This window comes from Podarcis liolepis, assembly GCF_965112155.1.
Source record: "Podarcis liolepis genome assembly, chromosome: 5".
Classification (NCBI taxonomy): Eukaryota; Metazoa; Chordata; class Lepidosauria; order Squamata; family Lacertidae; genus Podarcis; species Podarcis liolepis.
Window position 1 is genome coordinate 92,389,493 of NC_139556.1, and position 23,203 is coordinate 92,412,695.

At 45.1% G+C, this 23,203-nt stretch overlaps 2 protein-coding genes and 1 long non-coding RNA gene across 4 annotated transcripts in view; 1 reads left to right on the forward strand and 2 right to left on the reverse strand.

The window, feature by feature from the left end:
* MFN1 (mitofusin 1) overlaps window positions 1-7,775 on the forward strand; it is a 31,653-nt gene extending 23,878 nt beyond the window's left edge. Inside the window, exons 14-18 of the mRNA XM_083504081.1 lie at window positions 142-371; window positions 1,573-1,728; window positions 3,254-3,450; window positions 4,289-4,423; window positions 5,633-7,775. Coding sequence (XP_083360207.1) covers window positions 142-371; window positions 1,573-1,728; window positions 3,254-3,450; window positions 4,289-4,423; window positions 5,633-5,702 — 788 coding nt within the window. The 3' untranslated portion in view covers window positions 5,703-7,775. The remainder of the gene's footprint in view (window positions 1-141; window positions 372-1,572; window positions 1,729-3,253; window positions 3,451-4,288; window positions 4,424-5,632) is intronic.
* LOC310707552 overlaps window positions 1-23,203 on the reverse strand; it is a 345,072-nt gene that overhangs the window by 316,553 nt on the left and 5,316 nt on the right. The window lies entirely within an intron of this gene.
* The window catches only part of GNB4 (G protein subunit beta 4), a 44,447-nt gene continuing 34,029 nt past the window's right edge, over window positions 12,786-23,203 (reverse strand). For both annotated transcript variants that reach the window (XM_083504519.1, XM_083504518.1), the window contains exons 6-10: window positions 20,751-20,913; window positions 18,535-18,601; window positions 18,238-18,439; window positions 16,883-17,099; window positions 12,786-15,649 (exon numbers count right to left, since the gene is read on the reverse strand). In XM_083504519.1, the coding sequence (XP_083360645.1) occupies window positions 15,543-15,649; window positions 16,883-17,099; window positions 18,238-18,439; window positions 18,535-18,601; window positions 20,751-20,913 (756 nt within the window). In that variant the 3' untranslated portion in view covers window positions 12,786-15,542. The remainder of the gene's footprint in view (window positions 15,650-16,882; window positions 17,100-18,237; window positions 18,440-18,534; window positions 18,602-20,750; window positions 20,914-23,203) is intronic.

Genomic DNA, 23,203 nt, shown 5'->3' on the forward strand with positions numbered 1-23,203 from the left:
ATGGGGGGAGAAGAACCATGTACACCACCTTGAGATCCTTGGAAGATAAAAGGTGGCATATAAATGGGACAGATAGATAGGAGTTGTAGTGGGGGCAGTCTGCTTTGAGCTCTGCTTTCACCCCTCTTCTTTCTTTCCCAGAAAGCCTGCAGGCCCTGCTGCCTTCCGACGTCCAGAGCAAGCTCCACTTGCTGATTCCGTGCAGGAAGTTTGACCTCAGCTACGACCTGAATTGCAACAGCCTGTGCTCCGACTTCCAAGAGGACATCACTTTCCGGTTCTCGCTGGGCTGGACGGCCCTCGTCAGCCGGTACCTGGGCCCCAAAAACGCTCATCGGGTGCTGCTCGGCGTGGCGGAGCCTGTTCTTGCAGTGAGTGCTTCGCAGGGTTTTTCTAGGGGGCTTCAGCTTATGCAGAAGGATCCCGATCCACCGGGTGCAAGTAGCATCTCCAGTGTGTCAATGGAGACCTATGGCGTCTGTCTCTGTTCTCTGTATTAGTGGGGCAGCTGCCTGCCTGTGTGCAAAACAGCATCAATCAGCAACAGTGGGACCTTTTCCTGCTCCTAAGTGCCAATGTGCAACTCCCTTGCAGGCCTTTTGAGTGGAGTTATACCGTTTGGCAGGCGATTCCTGCCAGACCTTTGGGGAGCTCAGTGATAGATCATCTGCTCTGAATGCAGAAGGCCCCACGGACAATCCCTGGCATTTTTCGGGCAAGGTTGGGATTGTCACCTGGTCTGAAACCCTGGAGAGCTGTTGTCGTTTCAGTGGAGAAAATGCTGATCTCGATGGATCAATGGTCTGACTCAGAATGAGCCAGCTTCCTCTGTTCTTATATTCCAGGGCAGGTTTTGGCCTCCTCCCCTAGCCCAGCCCCTGTGTGCAAAGTTATGATCCGTGCAAGTCAAATGGGCCTGTTTTTCCAAGAGGGCAGGAAAAACAGGGAACGTGATTCTCGATACGGAATCCAACTTTTTTCCGAGTCTCTCTATTGCATTTCACTTTGCAAAGCAAGCTTGTAGTCCTCATGACAGCGAAGGTGTGCTTGAAATTGGGTGGGAAGCACTTGCTGCAACCTCTGCATTGAGCGGGTTGCCAGATAAACTGGGGCTTCAGTACACTGCTGAGCCCCTAGTTCTGCCCCATGACCTGCAGAATTTCTGAGGCCTCAGCTTGCACTCCTGGAAATAGTGCAAGATTTATTTATCATAAGTTAAAACTGGCTTTTGAGATATATTGGTACTTGCCCAGTGCCATCGGGATCGGCTGTGTCCAGTTATGTAAGCAGCAGAGCAAAGTGTACAAAATAACATGGGTAGGTTGCAGAATTCTGCTTTCTTGGTGCAGAATTTGGACTGCCTGGCTGCAGAATATGCTTGCACTTTAGCACAGCCCTTTGCTGAAGCTATTTGAAACCCCTTTTTAAGGCTGATGCTCCACCATTATATAGTTTCATCCAACCCACCGTAGCTCACGAACACACTCATTGTGAGCTGTTTATTTAAAGCTGAGCTCTCCCTGTTCTGGTCTCCTGGGAAGATGGATCTCAGTTTCTGTTCTTCGCCCCTAGATCCCTCGTTCTCTTGCCTCCACCCCTTGTGCTCCCGCTGCTCCTGCTCTGACCCCAGAGAACGCATCACAGGAGGAGCTCATGGTCTCATTGGTCACCAACTTGGCGTCGCTGACCTCCCGGACCTCCATGACCGTCATCATTGTCGGAGGACTTGTGAGTACCCTGTGCAACTCTGCCGTAGTGAGAAATCCCGGGAAAGCATCAGACCTAGGGATGGGCAGCATGTGGCGATGGATTAATTGCCTGCCCACTTACTTCCCCATATTATGTATATGCAGCGCTCTGTCTAAGGCATCCTTTTTGCCGTGGGGGACTGTTAACCAGGGGAGCAGTGCTAAGGTGTGCAGCACCGCACAGTGGCCCAGCTCACATGCTGCACTGAACTATTGTTTAAAGCCAAACCTGTCTCTCCAGCTGTTTTTGAGCTACAGCTCCCATCATCCCTAGCTAGCAGGGCCAGTGAGTAGGGATGATGATGAATTGCGGTCTAAAAACAGCTTGGGAAACCCAAGTTTGCGAAACCCTGGTTTAAAGCAAACTATGGTTTCACCTTGGCAACAAAGGTCCGTATAGTTAAAGCCATGGTTTTCCCAGTAGTGATGTATGGAAGTGAGAGCTGGACCATAAAGAAGGCTGATCGCCGAGGAATTGATGCTTTTGAATTATGGTGCTGGAGGAGACTCTTGAGAGTCCCATGGACTGCAAGAAGATCAAACCTATCCATTCTTAAGGAAATCAGCCCTGAGTGCTCACTGGAAGGTCAGATCGTGAAGCTGAGGCTCCAGTATTTTGGCCACCTCATGAAAAGAGAAGACTCCCTGGAAAAGACCCTGATGTTGGGAAAGATGGAGGACACAAGGAGAAGGGGACGACAGAGGACGAGATGGTTGGACAGTGTTCTCGAAGATACAAACATGAGTTTGACCAAACTGAAGGAGGCAGTGGAAGACAGGAGTGCCTGGCGTGCTCTGGTCCATGGGGTCACGAAGAGTCGGACACGACTAAACAACAACAACAACAACATGGTTTAGATCCTTGAGAAATTCTGTGTCGGGCTCTTACAAACGTACCATCTCCACAAGCATCATAGCTTGCCAGGTGGAATGATCCTCACTCTCTGTGCCATTCAGCGGGTTCTCCCTACAGCCCCCAAGCCAATTTTGGAGGGCACATCAGGGGGGAAGGTGGGGAAACCCCATTGCACAAGTGAAAGTCCTTGTGCAGGGCTTTTCCTGATGGGTCTCAAAGGTGACTCCTACCCTTTGTTTTTAACTGTATTTTATCGCTGATGTACATGTCTTCCTGCGCTCCTGTGAGTAGCAAGGGCAGGATATAAATGTTACGGATAAATTTATAATACTGTGAATAAAAAGTCTCTTCTGCTGCCATGCCACAGACAAAGCAAGGCAAAGCCTGGTTTTTCCTGTCTGTAGCTTCCAAACAGTCTTCAGGGGCAGCCCCTCTTGTAGAGCACATTGCTGTGGTCTAGTCTGGATGCATTAAATCAGTGTTTCTCAAACGTGGGTCTCCAGCTGCTCCATCATCCCTAGCTGGCAGGACCAGCCATCAGGGATGATGGGAGTTGTAGCCCAACAGCAGCTGGGGATCCACGTTGGAGGAAACACTGCATTATTAGATGGATCCTGCTCAAATTCTGACCCTGGTGTTCCTCTTCCAGGTTTGGAGAACGGTTGGCTGGAAGGTCATCTCCCTCTCCCTGAGTTTATATGGGCTTCTGTATCTCTACGAGAGGCTCACTTGGACAACCAAAGCCAAAGAGCGAGCCTTCAAGCAGCAGTTTGTCAACTATGCCACAGAGAAGCTTCAGATGATCGTCAGCTTCACCAGCGCAAACTGCAGCCATCAGGTGCAACAGTACGTCTTGTCTGTTTCCGTAACTTGGGCTTCTGATCCAGAGGAGCGAAGTTGTAGGGCCGTCTCAGCAGTTTCCTCAAAGGGGATCTCTGCAAGGCAACTGGAAGGGGTGGCCGGGTGTTGCAATGCAAAGGACGGAGTGGTTTTTATGGAGAAACTGTTGTTAGGTCCCTGAAAGAGCCTGTGACTCAGCTTTGTTTAGGGAAGTTTTTAACATCTGATGTTTTATTGTATTTTTAATATTTTGTTGGAAGCCGCCCAGAGTGGCTGGGGAAACCCAGCCAGATGGGCGGGGTATAATTATAATTATTAATTATTATTGTTATTAATTCCCACCTGCCCTATCCTGAAAGTTCCAGGATGAAGCTACTTCCTTCTCTGTGGCTCATCCCAACTCATTTCTCATCCTCTCCACAGTTATCACTTGGTAAAGAGACCTTTCAGCATGTGATTAAATTGATCCAGTGGTACCAGCTTTTCAAAATCTAGTAGTAATTTACACCTCCAGAACCCCCTGCCCACCTTTGCCCCTTAGCATCCCTCTAGGTAATTCCACCTCCAGAACCCCAGGGGGCAGTACTTCTCACTTTGGGAACTACTGATTGAAAGTGACACGTTGGCAGGACCAAAATGGGAGCCACATTTCAGGGTTTCCCTGTTCTTCTGTATAACATATGTCAAAAAGAAGAGGTAGAGGTCTCCCCCTTGAGCGCTTGGTCATCCATGCATATGGCAGGAAATTGGGGCGGGGATGGGGACATCTCATTGCCGTTTCCCCCTCGGAGCCTCCAGGGTTGAACAAATCGGCGGACCTGGGCTTTCTGGATTTCTCTTTCAGGGAAATGGCCATGACTTTTGCTCGCCTGTGCCAGCAAGTTGACATCACAGAGAGGAACCTGGAAGAAGAGATTGCAAGGTTGTCCAAAGAGATTGCTCAGCTGGAGAAAATCCAGAACCACTCGAAGCATCTACGGTAAATAGCCGCGGGGGGGGGGGGGGGCTGCTTCTGCAGTGACGGGGCCCAGCTATCGAATTGAGCAGCCATGAGATGAAATGACTGCTTCACTTTGGCCCAATCGCCTTCTAAATATGGCCCACGGACAGTCCCGGAATCGGCGTGTTTTTATATGAGTAGAAGAAGAGGAGTTTGGATTTGATATCCCGCTTTATCACTACCCGAAGGAGTCTCAAAGTGGCTAACATTCTCCTTTTCCTTCCTCCCCCACAACAAACACTCTGTGAGGTGAGTGGGGCTGAGAGACTTCAGAGAAGTGTGACTAGCCTAAGGTCACCCAGCAGCTGCATGTGGAAGAGCGGAGACGCGAACCTGGTTCACCAGATTACAAGTCTACCGCTCTTAACCACTACACCACACTGGCATAGTAGAGTGTGTCCTTTTATTTAAAATGCATCTCTGGGTTATTTGTGGAGCATAGGAATTCGTTCATCCCCCCCCCAAAAAAAAAATAGTCTGGCCCCCCACAAGGTCTGAGGGACAGTAGACTGGCCCCCTGCTGAAAAAGTTTGCTGATCGTTGATCTACCCATTGTCATTGCACATAGTTGTTGAGCTTTTTTGGGGGGGGGGTTACCAGGAGGGTCTTTTTTACTTTTTGAAAAACTCGTGAGTAAAGCTTAGTTGAATACCACCCTGGTTGTTCAGTGAAGGGTTGCACATTTGATTCCCATATTCTTGCATTGCAGAGGGTTGGACTAGATCCTTAGGGTCCCTTCCAACTCTATGATACTATTCTATTTGGATCAGGCCAGTGGCCCATCTAGTCCAGCACCCATGGACTCATCTACACAGCTGCAAATAAAACATTTTAAATGTGAAGTGCAATATACAAATTTGACACTAGATGGTGATAGTGAGCTATGCTAAAGTCAATGTATTTTTCAAATTTTTTTTTTAAAAAAAGCTTTTTCACAGCGTTTTTTTAATGTGTGTGTATATTCCACCCTATACTCACAGTGGCCAAATAGATGTATATGGGAAGCACGAATTTGGGCGTACGGTTCTTGATTTTAAGTTTTTACATTGTGCTGCGTGTGCGGTATGTGTTAACTTTAGTAAGCTACTGTGAATACTCTTTCAGTGGAACGGAGTAAATATCCTCAGAAATGGTTTTTGAAAAGTAATGTGCTGCTGCCACATGTATTTTCCCTCCTTTTTTTCGTAGGAAAAAAGCTGTCCGCCTTGAAGATGAGTTTGACTGTTTTACAAAGGATTTTCTCCATAAAAAGAAATGAAGAGAAGGCCTCGTGCTTTTTGGCTGCTCCAGGTGGAATTTACAAGATGACACTATTTCCCATCCCTGCAAAGTCACATGAATTTTTCAAGCCCCCTTTATTCTACTTTCCCAGTTGCTGCCTGGCTCTTTTGATGCTTAGAAAATGAACTCTGCCTGAGAGTTAGAGGAGCGAAGCAGTATTACCACTGATTGAATCCTTTTGCATCTTTTCTTAGAAAGAGAAATAATTTATATTTACTGGTGCGTACAGAAAATTATTTGGCAGTGTAAAAATAATAAAACTAGCAGACCTATCTAGTATTTTGTATTAGTGTTTGCCTAAAGGACAGCCCCCCTCTTTCTGGCATCCAGGAAGAGAATTGAGTGAATTCACCCCTAATCCTGTGTCAAAGTCTTGTATTAGCTGGAATTCTCTGTGGGAATGTGTGCTGCTGGCTTTTTCCAGGACTCTTGTTACAGAGCTGAAGTATTGTGGTGACAGATTTCCAAAGGGATTTACGAAGTTTGAGTGCAGAGACAATCACTATGGCTGAGCATTAGGCATAACTCTGGATTTCCCATTCTGTTGAAAGGGACTAAGACTGTCAAATTTTATTTGTCATGCTCTTAAAGCTTTAATGCCCTGGTAATAAGACCTTCTCAGTCAAGATTAGCTAACAACTTTGTTTGTAGAGAAGAACATGGCTTGAAAACCAAAGCGATGTCATGCGTATGAAGCTAGAATGAGGGTGTCTAGTTTTGAGGTGTCTGAAAGTCCAAAATTCATTCTATTTGCCTGGCCCAGGCCAAGCATTTAATTCCAGGCTGCATGCCCAAGATTAATGCTCTTTTAAGACCCTGAAAAGCATCAAGACTGCTCTGCTTATGCAGTTGCCCCCTTAACAGAGTAGTCTTTATTGCACACGGACTTTTTCGCTGATGGTGGTTCAGTTAGGACCTCAATGATGGTCTGCATCAGGACCTACAACCTGATGTTGCCTCCAGCTCAGGCTTCTTCAACCTCAGCCCTCCAGATGTTTTTTGCCTACAACTCCCATAATCCCTAGCTAACAGGACCAGTGGTCAGGGATGATGGGAATTGTAGTCCCAAAACATCTGGAGGGCCGAGTTTGCCTATGCCTGCTCCAGCTACCATGGTTGCACTGAGTGATGCGAGTTGCTTACTCAAAGCATCTAGAGAGGGGGGCACCAGGTTAGGGATGTCTCATTTGCATAATCAAGGGGCTTTCCTGCTTTCCGATACCCGTCTTCCCATGACAATTTTTGGTCAGTGCATTTTACAAAAAAGAAATGCAGAAGTTTCAGTTGCTCCTACAAGTGACCTTTGAGTAATGCGTTTGAAACTGATGAACTGTTTAATTATTATGAGTGAAGCTGGCGCGGAAGTTTTTTCTTTCTTTTAGGTAGAGTTACAAAATATGCATGTTTTTTTAAAACCAAAATGAGAACTTAGTTGTAAAAGAGCCCGTGTTTTTGTAGTGTTGCTTGAACACGAAAATCCACTGCTCAGGAAGGGCTAATGAAACTGCTGGGTTGGTAGAGACTTTTGTTTAGCAAAAAAATTGAGGTTCACTCTTGTATTTTTACTCTGGTGCACTGAAATGTCTGACGCGATTCTCCTGCTTGAAGTGGGTGGTGGGTGGGTTTCATTGTGAATGCAGCCAGAAGGATTTTTAACATTTGATGAATGTGAAACTAAAACGACACCATGAACTGTACAGATTGCAGCTATTTAAGGTCTACGATTCTCTAAAAACAACGGATAGACTTACACACATCTTTTGTTATGGCACATTTTTGTAGGTATTTATGTTGGCCAAGTAACACAACGAATTTGAAAGCTACTCACTCAGTAGCTGCTTTCTTCATTCACTGTTGTCATACATGTCGTTCCATGTTTCTTTGCTGGCTGTATGTATGAAGATATGACACGTTGGGAGAATTCTGCTCTCTAAACTGCGAAGGCTCGAAGGGGAAATTAAAAGCCTCACTGCAATTGGTATTTTCCTCCCAAGATTATCACTTTATTGTTGGAAGTCCTAACTAAATAAACTTCTAGACTTCTTTGGTAGTGAAGTGTCCTGAAATGATTTTAGCCTGCTGCAGTCAAGTGATAGCTCTCGCCCTCTGCTTCAGCTGGGGAAGCTCAACAATTTTCTTAATAGGATTTCTCCACTTGAATGAGGTGCCTCTTCCAGCAAGGTTTCAGCTATTGCAGATCTAGATATCTGTGCAGGAACCACCAAACTGATTCTCGTATTTCACAATATGTAGTCTAGGCCCAAGCTTAATTGTTGCTGTAGCTAAAATTTAGCTGCTAAACTAAAGCTCATCTAATTCAGGGTCTAACCAAAAAGAATATTGGTTGATCCAGTTAATAAGCTTTAATCTGTAATTTCTACTTCTTTAAGGGAAACCATACTTAATTCTAAGTAAAACAGAATGGTCATATTGGTTGTCCTAAATAAAATGTGATGTTTAACATTCGGCATCTTCCACACTTTCAAGTTAGTTTGTGATGGGAATTCAGGAGCACTGGTGAGAGATTATTAGGATTTCATTTTACATTACTGCCCTGTTTAATTGCAGTGGTCATGTATCACAAAAGGATTTATGCTGGAGCCACAGGCAAAAAATTATAGAGTTTGATCACAGCTGAGATTGAGAAGGCATGTGGCAGGAAATGGCTAAGGTTTCTATAGAAGACAGTCTAGAACACACTTTTAAGACCTTACAGCGATTATTTAGTTTAAGCTGGGACTAACTTGTTTTAAAATGGAATTTGACCATTTCTAGAATGCTCGTTTCAAAATGTAGTATGCACATGTGCATAATTTATGTGGAGAGATATATATATACACACACACACATTAATTCTTCCCATGTCTATTATTACAGTCAATTTATTACCTTCTAAACCACTATCTCAGGACAATTTAGATATCTAATATTTTGTGATACCAAAATTTCCTTTCCACCTTTTGCTGCCTTGAAGTGGTTTTTATACTAGGCAGCTAATAAATCAAGCAGTTTTGCTCATTGCATTTAATCAGCTATAAAGGCAAGATTGGAGGGAGGGGGAATCATATATGAAAGACAGCCTCCCTCAATTCTGGCAGTATCTCCCCTCCTTCCAGTGTCCCATACTGTTTCGGTGGGTCCCCTGGCAATGGCCTTTATGGAAGCAGACATGCTCCACTGTCTGAGCAGAGTTTACTCACACTTCTTTGCAGCTACCCCAGTATATATGGTAGTTATGTAACAGATCCCAGTAGTGATGTATGGAAGTGAGAGCTGGACCATCAAGAAGGCTGATCGCCGAAGAATTGATGCTTTTGAATTATGGTGCTGGAGGAGACTCTTGAGAGTCCCATGGACTGCAGGAAGATCAAACCTCTCCATTCTTAAGGAAATCAGCCCTGAGTGCTCACTGGAAGGACAGATCCTGAAGCTGAGACTCCAATACTTTGGCCACTTCATGAGAAGACTCCCTGGAAAAGACCCTGATGTTGGGAAAGATTGAGGGCACAAGGAGAAGGGGACGACAGAGGACGAGATGGTTGGACGGTGTTCTCAAAGCTACAAACATGAGTCTGACCAAACTGCGGGAGGCAGTGGAAGACAGGAGTGCCTGGCACGCTCTGGTCCATGGGGTCACAAAGAGTCGGACACGACTAAACAACTAAACAACAACAACATGTAACAGATCAGATGCTTAGGCATATAAAAAATGGTTCTGAACATAAGGAAAGAGGTGTAAGTATTATACAGCTATGTCCCATATTAACTCATATTTCCAAAGGAGGAGGAGAGAAGGAAGGAAGGAAAATGAACCATCGCAGGCAAAGAAATCCTAGTTAAAAGCGGTTTATTGGTTACAATATCAAGTCAGGGTAACATCTTTCACGGAACCACTGTACAAATACAAAGGAAAGGTTTGTTATGGGGGGGGGAGAGGCAGGAATATAAACAATTCATAGCAAGTGATTTTTTTATTTTTTAATCCACAGGGAAGTCTTTATACAACAGCACTGTTAGAAGAACAAATGGCACAAGTCCCTGCACTCTTCTTTTTTTAATTAGGTTAAATAAAATAATTTTAAAGACTTTCTGAATACACAATCCAAAAGGCGGTGCAGAATCACTTGGCACCTGGAAATGTTTTGGAAGGGTTTTTTTTCCCTCAAAAGAAGCTGGCAGCAAGGTAAAAAGAGAGAATCACACACATACACCAAACCACTGTGCACACACACCCTGGATGTGAAAAGGTTGAAGCAAGTCGTTAAGAGCGGGGAAACCCCATTCATTTCTGAAAACGGATGCAGTTCCTTTGGATGGCTATGCGAATATACACATGGCGAGATGCGTTGCCGTGAAGAGGAAAGAAAGAGCACCATTGTGTTGTAAAAGCAAAGGCTTGAACCGTCTCTTTAAGATGCCCACATTTAGTCAAAACTGAACGTCGTGTGGCACGAGAAAGGTCAGGCACATATAAAAAAGTAATCATCATCATTTATAAGTCATTAGTAATACTGTTCACGTACTCACCGTAACATCATCGAGCATTTTTAACAGTCTTGCGTGTATTTTACAATCAGTAACTGACTTGAGAAAGAAAAAGACCATGGCATGCAAGTGCCCCAAACATGGAAGAAGTTGTTCGGGCAGCATGCATGCCAGACCAAGACAGGAGGCGTAACACAGAGACCCTGAACTTCCAAGGTCAGAGACAGCCATTGGACATTTCTACCTAAGGACCGGGATCCCAAAGAGGGAGCACTGGCTATTTTCCCTCCCAGCTGCAGCCAATGGCGTTCAAGATCCTTCTCCCAACCCAACATTCAGAGCCATCTGCTCAGTAGGGACGAAGAACATTTAAGAAGCCCCACTGCAAATGCACGACTTTGGGTCCCACCCACAGACAGAGGATTTGGCTGGTTGTAGACCTTGTTCACATGGCAAGCCCTATTGCAGCCACAGAGAACTGGGAGGCACTCTGGGCCCTGGCTTGGCCCATGACCAAAGCCTACGGATGCTTTCCGGGCAACTGGGGCCGCCGGACAGGATGTCTTTGAACTGTTGTTAAATGGTGGCCAGTTTTCATTTGTTGGCACCCTTGATTTCTACGGGCCATCTGTCATGGATGCTTTAGCTGAGATTCCAGGGAGTTGGACTAGATGACCCCTGGATCCCTTCCAACTCAAGGTTTTATGATTCTATGAAATGTTACTGGCAGTCACTCTGATGCACAAACTCCTTGAAATCAACAACCGAAAATGACCTAGTCACGCTGACATCTGAACAACAGCAGCACATAAAGTCTAGTGCAGCGGTTCTCAACTTGTGGGTCCCCAGATGTTGTTGGACTACAACTCCCATCATCCCTGAGCTCTGGCCTTGCTAGCTAGGGGTGATGGGAGTTGTAGTTCAACAACATCTGGGGACCCGCAGGTTGAGAAAGGCTGGTGTAGTGGGAGATGGGGAGCAAGGGCAGAGGAAACACTCTCAGAATGCTTTGGCTGTGCTCTGAATTAATATGGAACTTTGCAGTGGGGCAAGACCAAGAGTGATTTTCATTTCATACAGTGCAGCAGATGTTTCATATCAGGAAACGCAACATTGCCAATTCACAGGCAACCTTTCTCTTCGGAGAAAAAAACCGCTCAAACCCTTGACTCAACCTGGGATGCTCATATGAGCTAGACCCCCTTGGTTCTCTTAGAAGATGGAGCCTGGCTGATTCACACAAATTGTGGCTCACCCCGAGGCTTGGCTCAATAGGTGGAAAGCGATTTCGCTTTTGAAATATAAACTCATTCCAGCAGTTGGCATATCCACGTGGCAAATCGCTGCTCCACTCCACATCATTTAGTGCAATACATGCGAGTGGAGGCCACCATGGATGTAGCTGGCAGGTAAATTTGTGCAAGAAATTGCAGTAAGGAACAAGGGGTTGAAAAATCTGCCCTAGGGATGCTGATCCTCCTGCTAAAGTAAGCCACAGAACAGCCAAGAACACAGAGGCCAAAATGACGGACCCCTTGCAGGTAAGGATGTACTTCCAGTGTTCAGATGCCAAGTTCAGCTGGCAGTACTCAAATCATGAACTTGAACCCAAATAGGAATGCAAATATTTCAAATATACTACATTCCTTGTGTTGCTGGAAACCAGAGTAATCCTGTAATTGGCCTAGCAATAGCCTTTTGACAGCTTAACACAGGCCACAGCTAGCAAACCCACGGCACGACTGCCGCTTTCTCTGAACAAGCCCCATTAAAACAAAAGAGTAGGAAACAGCTCTGCCCCTTGCCTATATTCTGTTCATTTCAAGCTGTGTCCAACCTGAATGGTGCTAGGACAATAGCGACTGGGGACATCTAGCTAAATCAATAGGGGTGGTCTACCAGTGTTTCCCAACCTTGGGCATCCAGCTGTTTTCGAACTACAATTCCCATCATCCCTGACCACTGGTCTTGCTAGCTGAGGATTATGGGAGTTGTAGTCCAAAAACAGCTGGAGGCCCAAGGTTGGGAAATGCTGGTCTATACCAACAAACACCACGTTCATTTTGTAAAGCGGATGTGAGCACTCTGTGCAACCAAGTCCAAAATGCTACAAATAAGGAAATTTCCCATCAAAACTCCACAGTTGTGCAGTTGCCTTCAGCCATGCACAATGCGCACACATGCAAAAAGAAAAAAGTGCCCTTGGTGTCAGCAACACTGAAGAACGGCAGTGCAATGCTTTTGTTACAAGTCAAGGGCACAGAAGGCAGCTCAGTTTCGACTTAAGATGAAACTGTTTGTATCTGTGGGGCAGCCTTGAGAAATCTGGTGCCATCCAGCTGTTTTGGAATATAAATTCCCATCAGCTCCAGGCAGATGAGAGTGGAAGCCTCTAAGAACCACATGCACACCTGCAAAATCCTCCATTAATTGATCTGTAACTCTCACAAATTGTACTTGGGAAATCATGGGCATCACAAAATACTCATTTCACAGAAGAAAAACCAAGGATGCTCAGAACCACCCTGCCCAATGACACGAAAAAAGTAGGCAAGGGAAGAAAAATAATTTTAAAAATAATAATTTTTAGAGGCGTAAGGGTCCTTGGCAGATACAAAGGGTTAGTGTACCATGATGCCCATGAGCACCATGTTGGGGACTCCAGGCATACAGCCTCATCTATAAACAAGACATTTCCACGTGTATCCATGCCCAGGGTCACTAATACATGCATTCTAATACATGGGTATAAGCCATCGCACCCCTTAACTGGCACAAAGCAGAAGCGGCAATGTAACAATATCTGCCAGCTTGCTTGGCTCACTGGCCCATCCATTCTCAGTTTCAAAGCTTTTCTGGAGCTACTGCATTTCACTTTTCAATTCAAGGACTGCATTAGTTTTACAAGCGCAAGTCAGTCTTAAGGTCAATTCAAAAGGTGGCTTGTGTTTGTTGTAACAAGGGAGGTTTGTACACAGTTTGTACACAGTTCAGAGTGACTGCCTGAGCATGGAAAGAAAAATAATATAAATCCTGAAACATTACTTGACCCCTATGCTCTCTGATCCATATGAAAATACGAGTGCGGTTGTGAATTTGGTCCTACACAGACAATAGGTTTGTTAGTGTGCGGAGGAGCAAATTCCTGAAAAATCACAATGTGTCTTTTTTACCACTACTAAATCCACTATGCTTGGCACATGAATTGGCACTTTTACTGTTGTAAACCAGGGCAACTCGAAAGGCTGCAATGAGTGATTAAAAATTCAGCTGAAACTTGCCAAAACAGATGGCTCAGCTGCGAGACTGTTTTAATGTCGACAGCTCCTGATATTTGCCAACAGAACTGGGATTGTTTTAAAAGCTCCTCTTACCCCACACTCTGAGAAATGGGCACGTAACAGCAATGTAAAATTGCATCTTCTGATACTGTGTGCACAATGAGAAGACAACCAAGGATCCACCTCCCGTGTCCACTCTCTTAATATTTCCAGAAGAGTGTGATTCACTTAATTGATTATAAGCACAGGCACATTTTTTTTACCAGCACCATAAATTGATTCCAGTGATTTATTTTTATTTTTAAAAGCTATTTCTAACCCTTTGCTGTATAACAGTTCTTATGAGCTGTGACTGGGTGAGCTTCATCTCACACACATTTAACTTTTTTAGGAGGCAGTGTGGCCAGTTTGTTAGGATGCTCTTCCGTAACACCTGGCTCCCAATTAAAGGCTGAAACTGTAGCAATTAATGGATCAGGATTAACTGGGATGAAATGTTCTAGAGAGAGAGATGAGATGAAGACAAAAGGAAATAAATGCCCAAGTTCAGGGGACCTGTGGACCTCCAGATATTCCTGGACTCCAACTCCCATCAAGAGCACCCGCCCAAAGAGCATTTAACGTCATGCCGTTTCTGGGACAGGCACACATAAAAGGCAACTCTGTTCTGCTGTGGAATGTCTGGGTAACTTGGCAGTATTAGAATGAGCTTTCAGCCTTTCCTAGAGCGGCTGATCGGTGCAACTGAGCAGAAGGTTCTAAGAGCCAAGACTTATCCTAGCACACAAATCCCATGGCTGGAAGAATGCTTGAATGCACTCCCGCTCTTATCATTTCTCCGCATGTGGGTGTTTTCAAGCTGACAGACAGATCAACCTGTGGATTGTACAGGAGAACGAGGTTGAATGTGAGAGGAGCTGCCTTCAGAACAGCGTTATGCCCCCACATGGACTTGGAGTGGTACGATCCCATGAGAAACAGCATCTTTGCTAGAAAGTGGCTCAACCTTATACCAGGATGTACAGGCTGATGATTTTATAGTAGGTCAAAACTTCCCATTTACAAGTGCTCCAATAAAAACAAACGATTAGCTCAGCAGTTTTTCAGCCTCAGTCCCTCAACTTACACGCTGATCCAAATTTTAGAGGCTGCTGGAAGGAAGCTCATATAGTCTGCAGACCAAAGTATTTCAGTTCTTGTTTGTGAAATGTCTGTCTGATGACCTATTTAACCCCCTGGTGTTTAGAACCCCCCCTGACTGCCAATGGACTAGCCAGGGTCCACAGGCAAATAGGATCAAACCGCCAATTTAAACAAACTGGTCAGCAAGCAAGTAAGGCGCTAGGTGTCGCAAGAAGTCGTCAGGGCCTTCTCTCCTGTTGTTGTTTTTTAAAACGGATAGAAACAAAGACAGATCAAGCAGTAATTCAAACACTTCCCGTTATAAAATCCACAAACAGCTCAATAACTTCACACTTTATCTACAGTAAATTCACTGGGGGGTGGGGAAATAAAAACATATCAAAACAGCAATCTAAGTTGATCCGCCGCAGAACTGAGGAGGAAAGAGACATCTCAGATTAAATGTAGAGCTATATAAATGCAGTTTCTTAAAAAAAATGGCGAACATTATTTCTTTACTTACAGACAAAATGTTACATGATTGGCTGCTATGTGTATATTCAGTTATGTACAAAAAAAAAAAGTACAGAATTAGCCGGGATAGGCACAAACAGAAATCCCTCCAGGAAATATAGCCAAACACAAGATGGACTGGCTTTTAGCTTCTGTCAACCATAAACGTTATGTCCTGTTCCCCACCCCAAGTCACCAATTTCTCCCACCCACAACTTCGCTTGATTTTATATATATATTTATATATACTTCATTTACAGAAAGCCTATTTATGCAATAAATCAGTGAGTAGAAAAATTTCACCTGTAAATACAAGGTAGAAATGTTATTTCACAGCAATAGGCTGCAGCATTGATCTCTCCAGATCTCGGTGGAGAAGGTGTGCGTGTCTGTGTGTGTGTGTGTGGCCTGCCAGATTAATTCCAGATTCTGAGAAAACTGTCCCAAGATCCTGTAGCTACAGCCATGCCATCATCAGTAACTCCTAAGCAGCTGACTCTGTTGTCGTGGCCAGCAAGGACGCCTGGGGGAGAAAACAAAAATAACATTAGGATGGGTGGCCCCAATAGGAGTCTTATTATTTACCACATTTGCCATCCTTCCAATACCATCACAGCAGCATACGTAACCATTTCAACAGCTTCGACAGTAGGATGGCAAAGACAGGAACAATGGCCTGACGTCGTTCAATACGCTTCACAGCTGGGCAGGAATTAAAACCCACATCTCCTGAGCTCAAGTCCAACACTCCATCCCATCATGTCACTTTAGGCTCTCCCGGAATTAATATAACGAATGGACAAATTAGACATTGGTGTGAAAGATCAAGGATCAAATCCCAAGCTTGACCACATATGTGTCGCCAGGAAGCCTTAAACAACCTGCCCTTGTCTAAAGGTGCCATCATGTTCTGTCTGTGGTCTTTCCAGGAATTAAGCGACTGGATAGTACAGCTGTAAAATGTTCCCAACGGGACTCTAAATTAGCCTTGAAACCAACTTACCATCAAGCGGCATTGGCTGTTCTGATGATCTAGACGAACTCTCATGTTTGAGCATGTGTAAGGTAACCTGCATAGCTTTCATTCCTTTCAAGCTGAGGTTGTGCAAGAGAAGAAATTGCACCCAAAGCCACAAAAATATCCCTCCATTTCTTTAATCTGGACAGAATATTAAAGGTCTCAAAGAATCCAGAAAGCCGTGAGTTTATGACTGATTGGGATACTGTGTCACCCCATCGCTCGGGTTCTCTGGGTGAAGAGTTTCACCAATAAAATGGGGGTGAGACTGCTGTATTCATGGAAGATTCAGCTGGAGCTCCCAACTTGAGACTACCGTATTTTTTGCACCACAACACTTACTTTTTTCCTCCTAAAAATTAAGGGGAAATGTCTGTGCGTGTTATGGAGGGAATGCCTACGGGTGGCATGCCTACGGATTTTCCTCCTCTAAAAACTACGTGCGTGTTATGGTCGAGTGCGTGTTATAGAGCGAAAAATACGGTACTTTTTCCACCTTTCCTGGTATTGTACTTAAACCTCATATCTGGCAGGAACTGTTGGTGTTAGTGAAACCATTCTGCTGTGGCTGTTCTTATAAAATCAATGGACTAGCCAGGTCCTCCCACACAGCTCTTGGAGCTGTTGCCTCAAGCTGGGCAGCTTCCTTGGCTGCCAGTATGAGCTTTTGAAAAAGCAGGGCATTCCGCAGAGGGAACCCTGAAAGAGCCGTTCCTTTCTCTAAGCACGTCAACTCACCTGCACGCTCTCCCTTCAGGGAGTCCCAGACGTTGCAGTTGAAGTCGTCGTAGCCCGCCAACAAGAGGCGGCCGCTCTTCGAGAAAGCGACGGATGTGATCCCACAGATGATGTTGTCGTGGGAGTACATCATGAGCTCCTGGTCAGCTCGCAGGTCAAACAACCGGCAGGTGGCATCATCAGAGCCAGTGGCAAAGGCATGGCCATTAGGGAAGAACTGGGAAGTGAAACAAGAAGGGTCGTGGTGAAGAGAAACAAATGGGCAACATCAGGAATTGTTTTCCAAAGGGACCAGGTGCCTTTACTAAACTAGCTCATTTCCAGAGTTGTTGGCATCTGTCTGTCTTGGAACACAATGAAGGAGTGCCCCTTTGAGGGCTGTAGGAAGGTTGCAGAGCCTGCTGTGGCCGTAGAGGCAGAGGCAGGAGAGACAAGCTTTGTTGCAGCTGGGGCACATTTGTGTTGCTGCAGATGCACCGTGGCTTTTCTTCTCTCTGCGCTCCTCCCAGAGGACATTTCAGAGTGGACAAATGTAATTTAAGGACTTGAGGTTTCAATTTACAACAGCGGAGATGGGGAACCTCAAGCCCAGGAGCTGAAGGCAGCCCCTCCAGTCCTCGGTCTGGCCCTTACAACTCTCCCCAGGTCATTCCCCTCAATGGCTCTCCTCGCATGTTTCTTGCCTGGCTGGAATGAGCCCTTGAATCGTGATGTCTCTTGCTAGCCAGGCTGGAGATGTTTAGAGATTAGAAATCTCTCATCTTGGCCTCGTTGGGATGCAATTTTCTCTGCCCTTTTTGGCCTGTGGAGCCACCTAACACTGGCATGCGGCCCCTGGAAGATCCCCCACATGGAATGTGGCCCTTAGTTGGAAGGTTCATTGTTCCCGTTATACAGCAAGCTGGCTTGAAAGCTGACTTTAGCAGACACTTTTTTAAAAATGGCAAAAAAGAAAAATGAACCCCTGGTTTCTCTTCCCATCGTTTAACTCTTGACGTTTTACAGCAGTTTAAAAAGAAAAGTTAATTTGATCATGTGAGAATCTCAGGGATCAGAACTGCTGGATCAGAAAGACTGGCATTAACAGGGATTTCATGTTCTCCTGCTTCGCCAGTGCCTCTTCACCACAAACACCTCGTGGCTGATAAGAGGCTTTTCTTCTCCAGTGTCAAACTGACTTTTTTTGTGTGTGCTTTCCTCACAGCAGCCAACCTGCCAATATTCCATGACCCACTCATCCACGTTTGACCACACTTGTGGCAGCTCCCTCAACACCCTGAAGTGCACGTGCATGACAGCACCGTTTAAATTCACGATTTCCCTCTTGGTGCATGTGAGCATAGCTAGCCACTTACACAAACTGCATTGATGTCAGACACGTGCCCTGTGAAAGACTGCCTGCACATTCCGTCTCGAATATCCCAGAGCTTGGATGACGCGTCACAGGCACCTGAAACAAAGGTGCTCATGTCTGGGCTTAGAGAGAGACTCATTACATCACCAGTATGCCCCGTAAAAGCAGTAGTCTGCTGGCCAGTCTCAATGTCCCATAGAGCGCTGTGAGCAAAAGAAAAACATTTGAACACAGAAGGTTAAAACACGTAGTCTCAACAGTTCAAGGCATGTCACGAAAGAAAACCCAAGAAACTCACCAGGTGGTATCTCCTGAGCTTGTGACTATTTGGTTGTCATCTAGAAAGCGACAACAAGACAAATACCCTAGAAATGCGAAACAGGAAACATGTCAGAGGCAAAATCTATCACTTAAGAAGAGATCCAAAATGCAGATTGTGTGCGTTATGTAACTGAAATCCAGTGCCCTGAAAGTTTCAGCTTTTATTCATTTAAATTATTTTCAACCCTCAAGGCTGCAAAGGTTTGGTGTTAGGTGGGCATCTCAGGAGCTGGGAAGAAGCTGCACAGATAAGTAGATGAGTAATTCTTCTCCAAATGAAGGGTGGTGTATAAATTCTAATTCTAATAACAACAGCGCAGCAGCACCTAGGCCATATTGAGTCATACACTGGAATACGCTTCCAGGTGCCAACCTTAAATCTCCTATTCAGCTTCAGGCATAAAACGTCTCTCTGTCAGCAACCATGCCTTAATTCACAAGGAGTCAGCACAGTGGGAGAGAACACTGCTCTCTGCCACTCCAGATTTGGCTGCAGCCTCTCCTCAGTCCAGCTGTAGACAGGCCGCTGGAGCAGGGACAGAGCATGGAAATATTGCAAGATAGAAATAATTTTTTTAAAATAGTGTGGCTCCCCAAAGGGGTTATCCCCAAAGGAATACAGCCCTAAATATAAAAGAGGTTCCCCACCCAACTTAAAACAGCCAGCCAAATGTCTCATAGAAAATATTTGGGAAGCATGCTGCTGTTGTTTTATATATACAGTGGTGCCCCGCAAGACGAATGCCTCGCAAGACGGAAAAACCGCTAGACGAAAGGGTTTTCCGTTTTTGAGCTGCTTCGCAAGACGATTTTCCCTATGGGCTTGCTTTGCAAGACGAAAACGTCTTGCGAGTGTTCCGATTTTTCCCCGCTTCCCCCCCCTTTTCTAAGCCGCTAAGCCGCTAATAGCCTTTTAGCCGCTAATCCGCTAAGCCTTTAATAGCCGCTAAGCCTTTAATAGCCGCTAAACCGCTAAGTGGCTAATAGGGTTGCTTTGCAAGACGAAAAAACCGCAAGACGAAGAGACTCGCGGAACGGATTAATTTCGTCTTGCGAGGCACCACGGTGTGTGTGTGTGTGTGTGTGTGTGTGTGTGTGTATAATGCTCAACCAACAGATGTTTAACTGTCAGGGTGCCCAACAAAGCCATAGGGCCTTCCACTTTCAGCTGTCCACTGCCCAGTGCAATCACATCTCTGCTGAGCAGGAATTCCCAAGGCCAGACTGTGTAACTCTCAACACACTTCACTTGGAACAGTAAAATCATACATCTCAAACTATGTGCACATGTTGACATGTTTGCTTAAATGCACTCAGGTTGCAGATTCACCCCTTCTTGACTCTTACCTTTTGACACCTTCACACAGAATTTGGACTAAGAACAATGGCTGCTCATTTGCAAGCCATTAGCAGAAATTTCAAGTCTCTCTCCCCCACCCTCCAAACTCTTTTATGGCCACTATAGTAGAGCACCGGACAGACCAGGTTGGACCAACCCGCAGGCTTGCAGGGGCTACTTTTTAAAAAAACCAACAACCCTCAGATTCAGAAACTTGGAGCCAGGATGGACATAAACTTGGACTTGAAAAATAGGGTGCCTTTGAAAAATAGAGTGCCTTTATTTTCAGTACCACAACAAAGTAGTACACAGTCCTTACTGAGAAATTCACCAGTTGATCACCCTTCCATATGCCCACGGAATACAGCATTGGGTTTGGACAGAAGAACCTTAGGCCACAACTTGCGCAATCAAATTCTGGTTTAAAGCCTGGCTTGTTGGGAAGCTATTCGTCATAGCTCCCCAGTTTGCATTTAATGGGAAGCTGCAATGAACTGTGGCTTCCTGGTTGGTTGTGGCACTGGTGCAAAGGGAGAAGCGAAGCTGCAGCAAGAGGGTTGTGTGTGAATGAAGTCATGACACTGGCTGATAAGACACATTAGCTCAGCAACTGGGAAATGTATTTTTTTCTGGGGGGAGGGGGGTTGGCATTGAAAGTAGACAGGATGGAAGATGACCGGTTGTAGCAGAACGGTTTCTGCCACAACAAATATATCTAGTTACATGTTTCACTTTCGACTCCTCTGCTTTTAGGGAATTACAGAAGTTCAAATAAAGTCACAATTTAGGGAATTGCAGAAGTTCAAATAAAGTCACCATTTCATCGAAACAAATAGAAACAGAAGCCTGCTGACCAGTATGTCCGGGTAGTTCTCTGCTCACTCGTACATTGCCCTCTCGTGTCTTCAGGTTGTATATGGAGCAGATGTTGTCCAATCCACCACAGGCGACGTAATTGCCAGATGGGGCGTATGCACAGGTCATGACCCAGGAAGATCTTAAAGGAATGGCATGCATCTTCAGGGCAGAAGGGAGGGGGGAAAACACAGTTAGAAGGGGAAGGTTGCCCCCTGAGCATGAATAAACGTCTTCCAGAACCATACACAGGCTTCGCAAGGGTTGCCTGAACTACCACTGCCACACTGAGAGATGCTGTACAATCACAGAGCCTGTTCTCCAGATGAAGAACCAAGACTTCATGGCGAATACTGAGAGAACAACATTACGAAGTGAGGGAATATATATATTTATGTTCTCAAATTGCAACTTCCCCAATTTTACTTGGATTTTCATAAGGTCAGAACATTTTAAACAGGTGTTATGATATTCCCCTCAACAAGAAGCAAGCATCTCAGCAGGCTGCTCAATCGCTGGGTCATCAAAAAGAAGTCAGTCAGTATTTTTATTTCTCTGAGTCATTATTAATATTTTATTTACTAACTGGAGTTACATATTCCTGTGACACATTGACAGAGTATAGAATCACAATTAAAACACGTGGCACGGAACAGTCTAAAAGACAAACTGCTTTGTGGAAACCTCTTTTGAGGTTGGATTGTGGCTGGGGTGTTTGTTTGGTTTTTACAGTCAGGCGGCATATAAATTTTACGAAATCGATAAAATTTAAAATACAAGCAGGAGTGCTTTCAGACATTGTAAGCGAGTTTTAAAACAGGAGTCAATACACTTTGCCCAAACACTGAAAGCATTTGGCTCTGCTTTAGATTATGTTCCAATGTCTCCTACGTTTTCCTCAATTTACTGATAGCCTTCAGTAACCTGCCCTGTGGCATAACATAAAGGTAAAGGTAAAGGGACCCCTGACCATTAGGTCCAATTGCGGACGACTCTGGGCGCTTATCTCGCTTTATTGGCCAAGGGAGCCGGCGTCCAGCTTCCAGGTCATGTGGCCAGCATGACTAAGCTGCTTCTGGCGAATCAGAGCAGCACAAGGAAACGCCGTTTACTTTCCTGCTGGAGCGGTACCTATTTATCTACTTGCACTTTGACGTGCTTTCAAACTGCTAGGTTGGCAGGAGCAGGGACCGAGCAACAGGAACTCACCCCGTCGCAGGGATTCGAACCGCCGACCTTCTAATCGGCAAGTCCTAGCTCTGTGGTTTAACCCACAGTGCCACCCGCGTCCCTGTGGCATAACATATTGTATTATTATTATTATTATTATTATTATTATTATTATTATTATTATTATTATTATTATTTAATTCATTAACTAAGCACTTTCCCTAGTCCTCCAAGCAAGCATGGAGAAAAGTGGATAGATCTGCCAAGTTCTGCTTGCCAAATTACAGCTACCCCTGCTGCCCGACCTAGAAGTGTGTGGTTCCCAGGCTTCCCCTTTCTCAAAGAGCAGGATGCTGCCCTTGACCTTGTGCTACACCTCTGAAGTGCAGCATGAGGTTTGGGGTGGGGGAGAGAAGTGCCTGCTCTCTTTCCAGCTCTAAGCTTGGAGCTGAAGATTGGGGGTGGGCAGAAAATGGGCCTGCCCACCAATAACTCAATGTATGCCATGGGGAAGAGAGGTCTGCTTCTGCACTCCATGGGTGCTACAAATAACCCTCAAGCAGAGTGGCAAGTCCAAACACTTCTGCCACATGTGCCTCTGTCTGTAACTGGCTCATATTGCTCACCAGAGCACGGCTTTCTGGCTTCCCTCTGGCCATAGCAAACTGAACGAGTCCAGGTTTTTCAAACCTGGGATTTTTATGGTCCCAAGCAAGTCCAGAAGCAAACAGAGACCTCACTGGGAATCAGAGGCAGCTGATTTTGCCGGCCACTAAACAGATGCACAGATAGTCAACCAGACTAGACAAGATAAAGCTTCTGCTTTCTCATAGGGTAAATTTAAGAACTGGGCATATTTCAAAAAGCACCACCTTTTCAGATTGCAATGCAGCTGCTTTATATCAAAGAAACCTGCCATTCCGAAAAGATACCTGTAACCCCACATCAATAGATGACGCTCCCCCCCCCCCCCCAGAAATAGACAAGAGACCCAACAGTGTTTTCCCCAAGCAAGTGAGCCGCTGTTGTTAAGAGCAATGAGATGGAAGAGTCAATGAGAGGCTTGAGTAAGTAAGTTTAAAAAATAACAATAAACGAAAGCAGAGTTAGAATTCTTGGGAGGGTGGAGAAAATAAAAAGCAAGAGTCAATAGAGGGGGGGAAACAGAAAAAGTAGTACTTCAGGTAGAGAACAAAAAGAAAATAAAAATAGCAGTGGAAACAAAAAAGCAAGCCCACCAGCAATAGGCACATAAAAAAAAATGCCAAAACGGATTACTTTT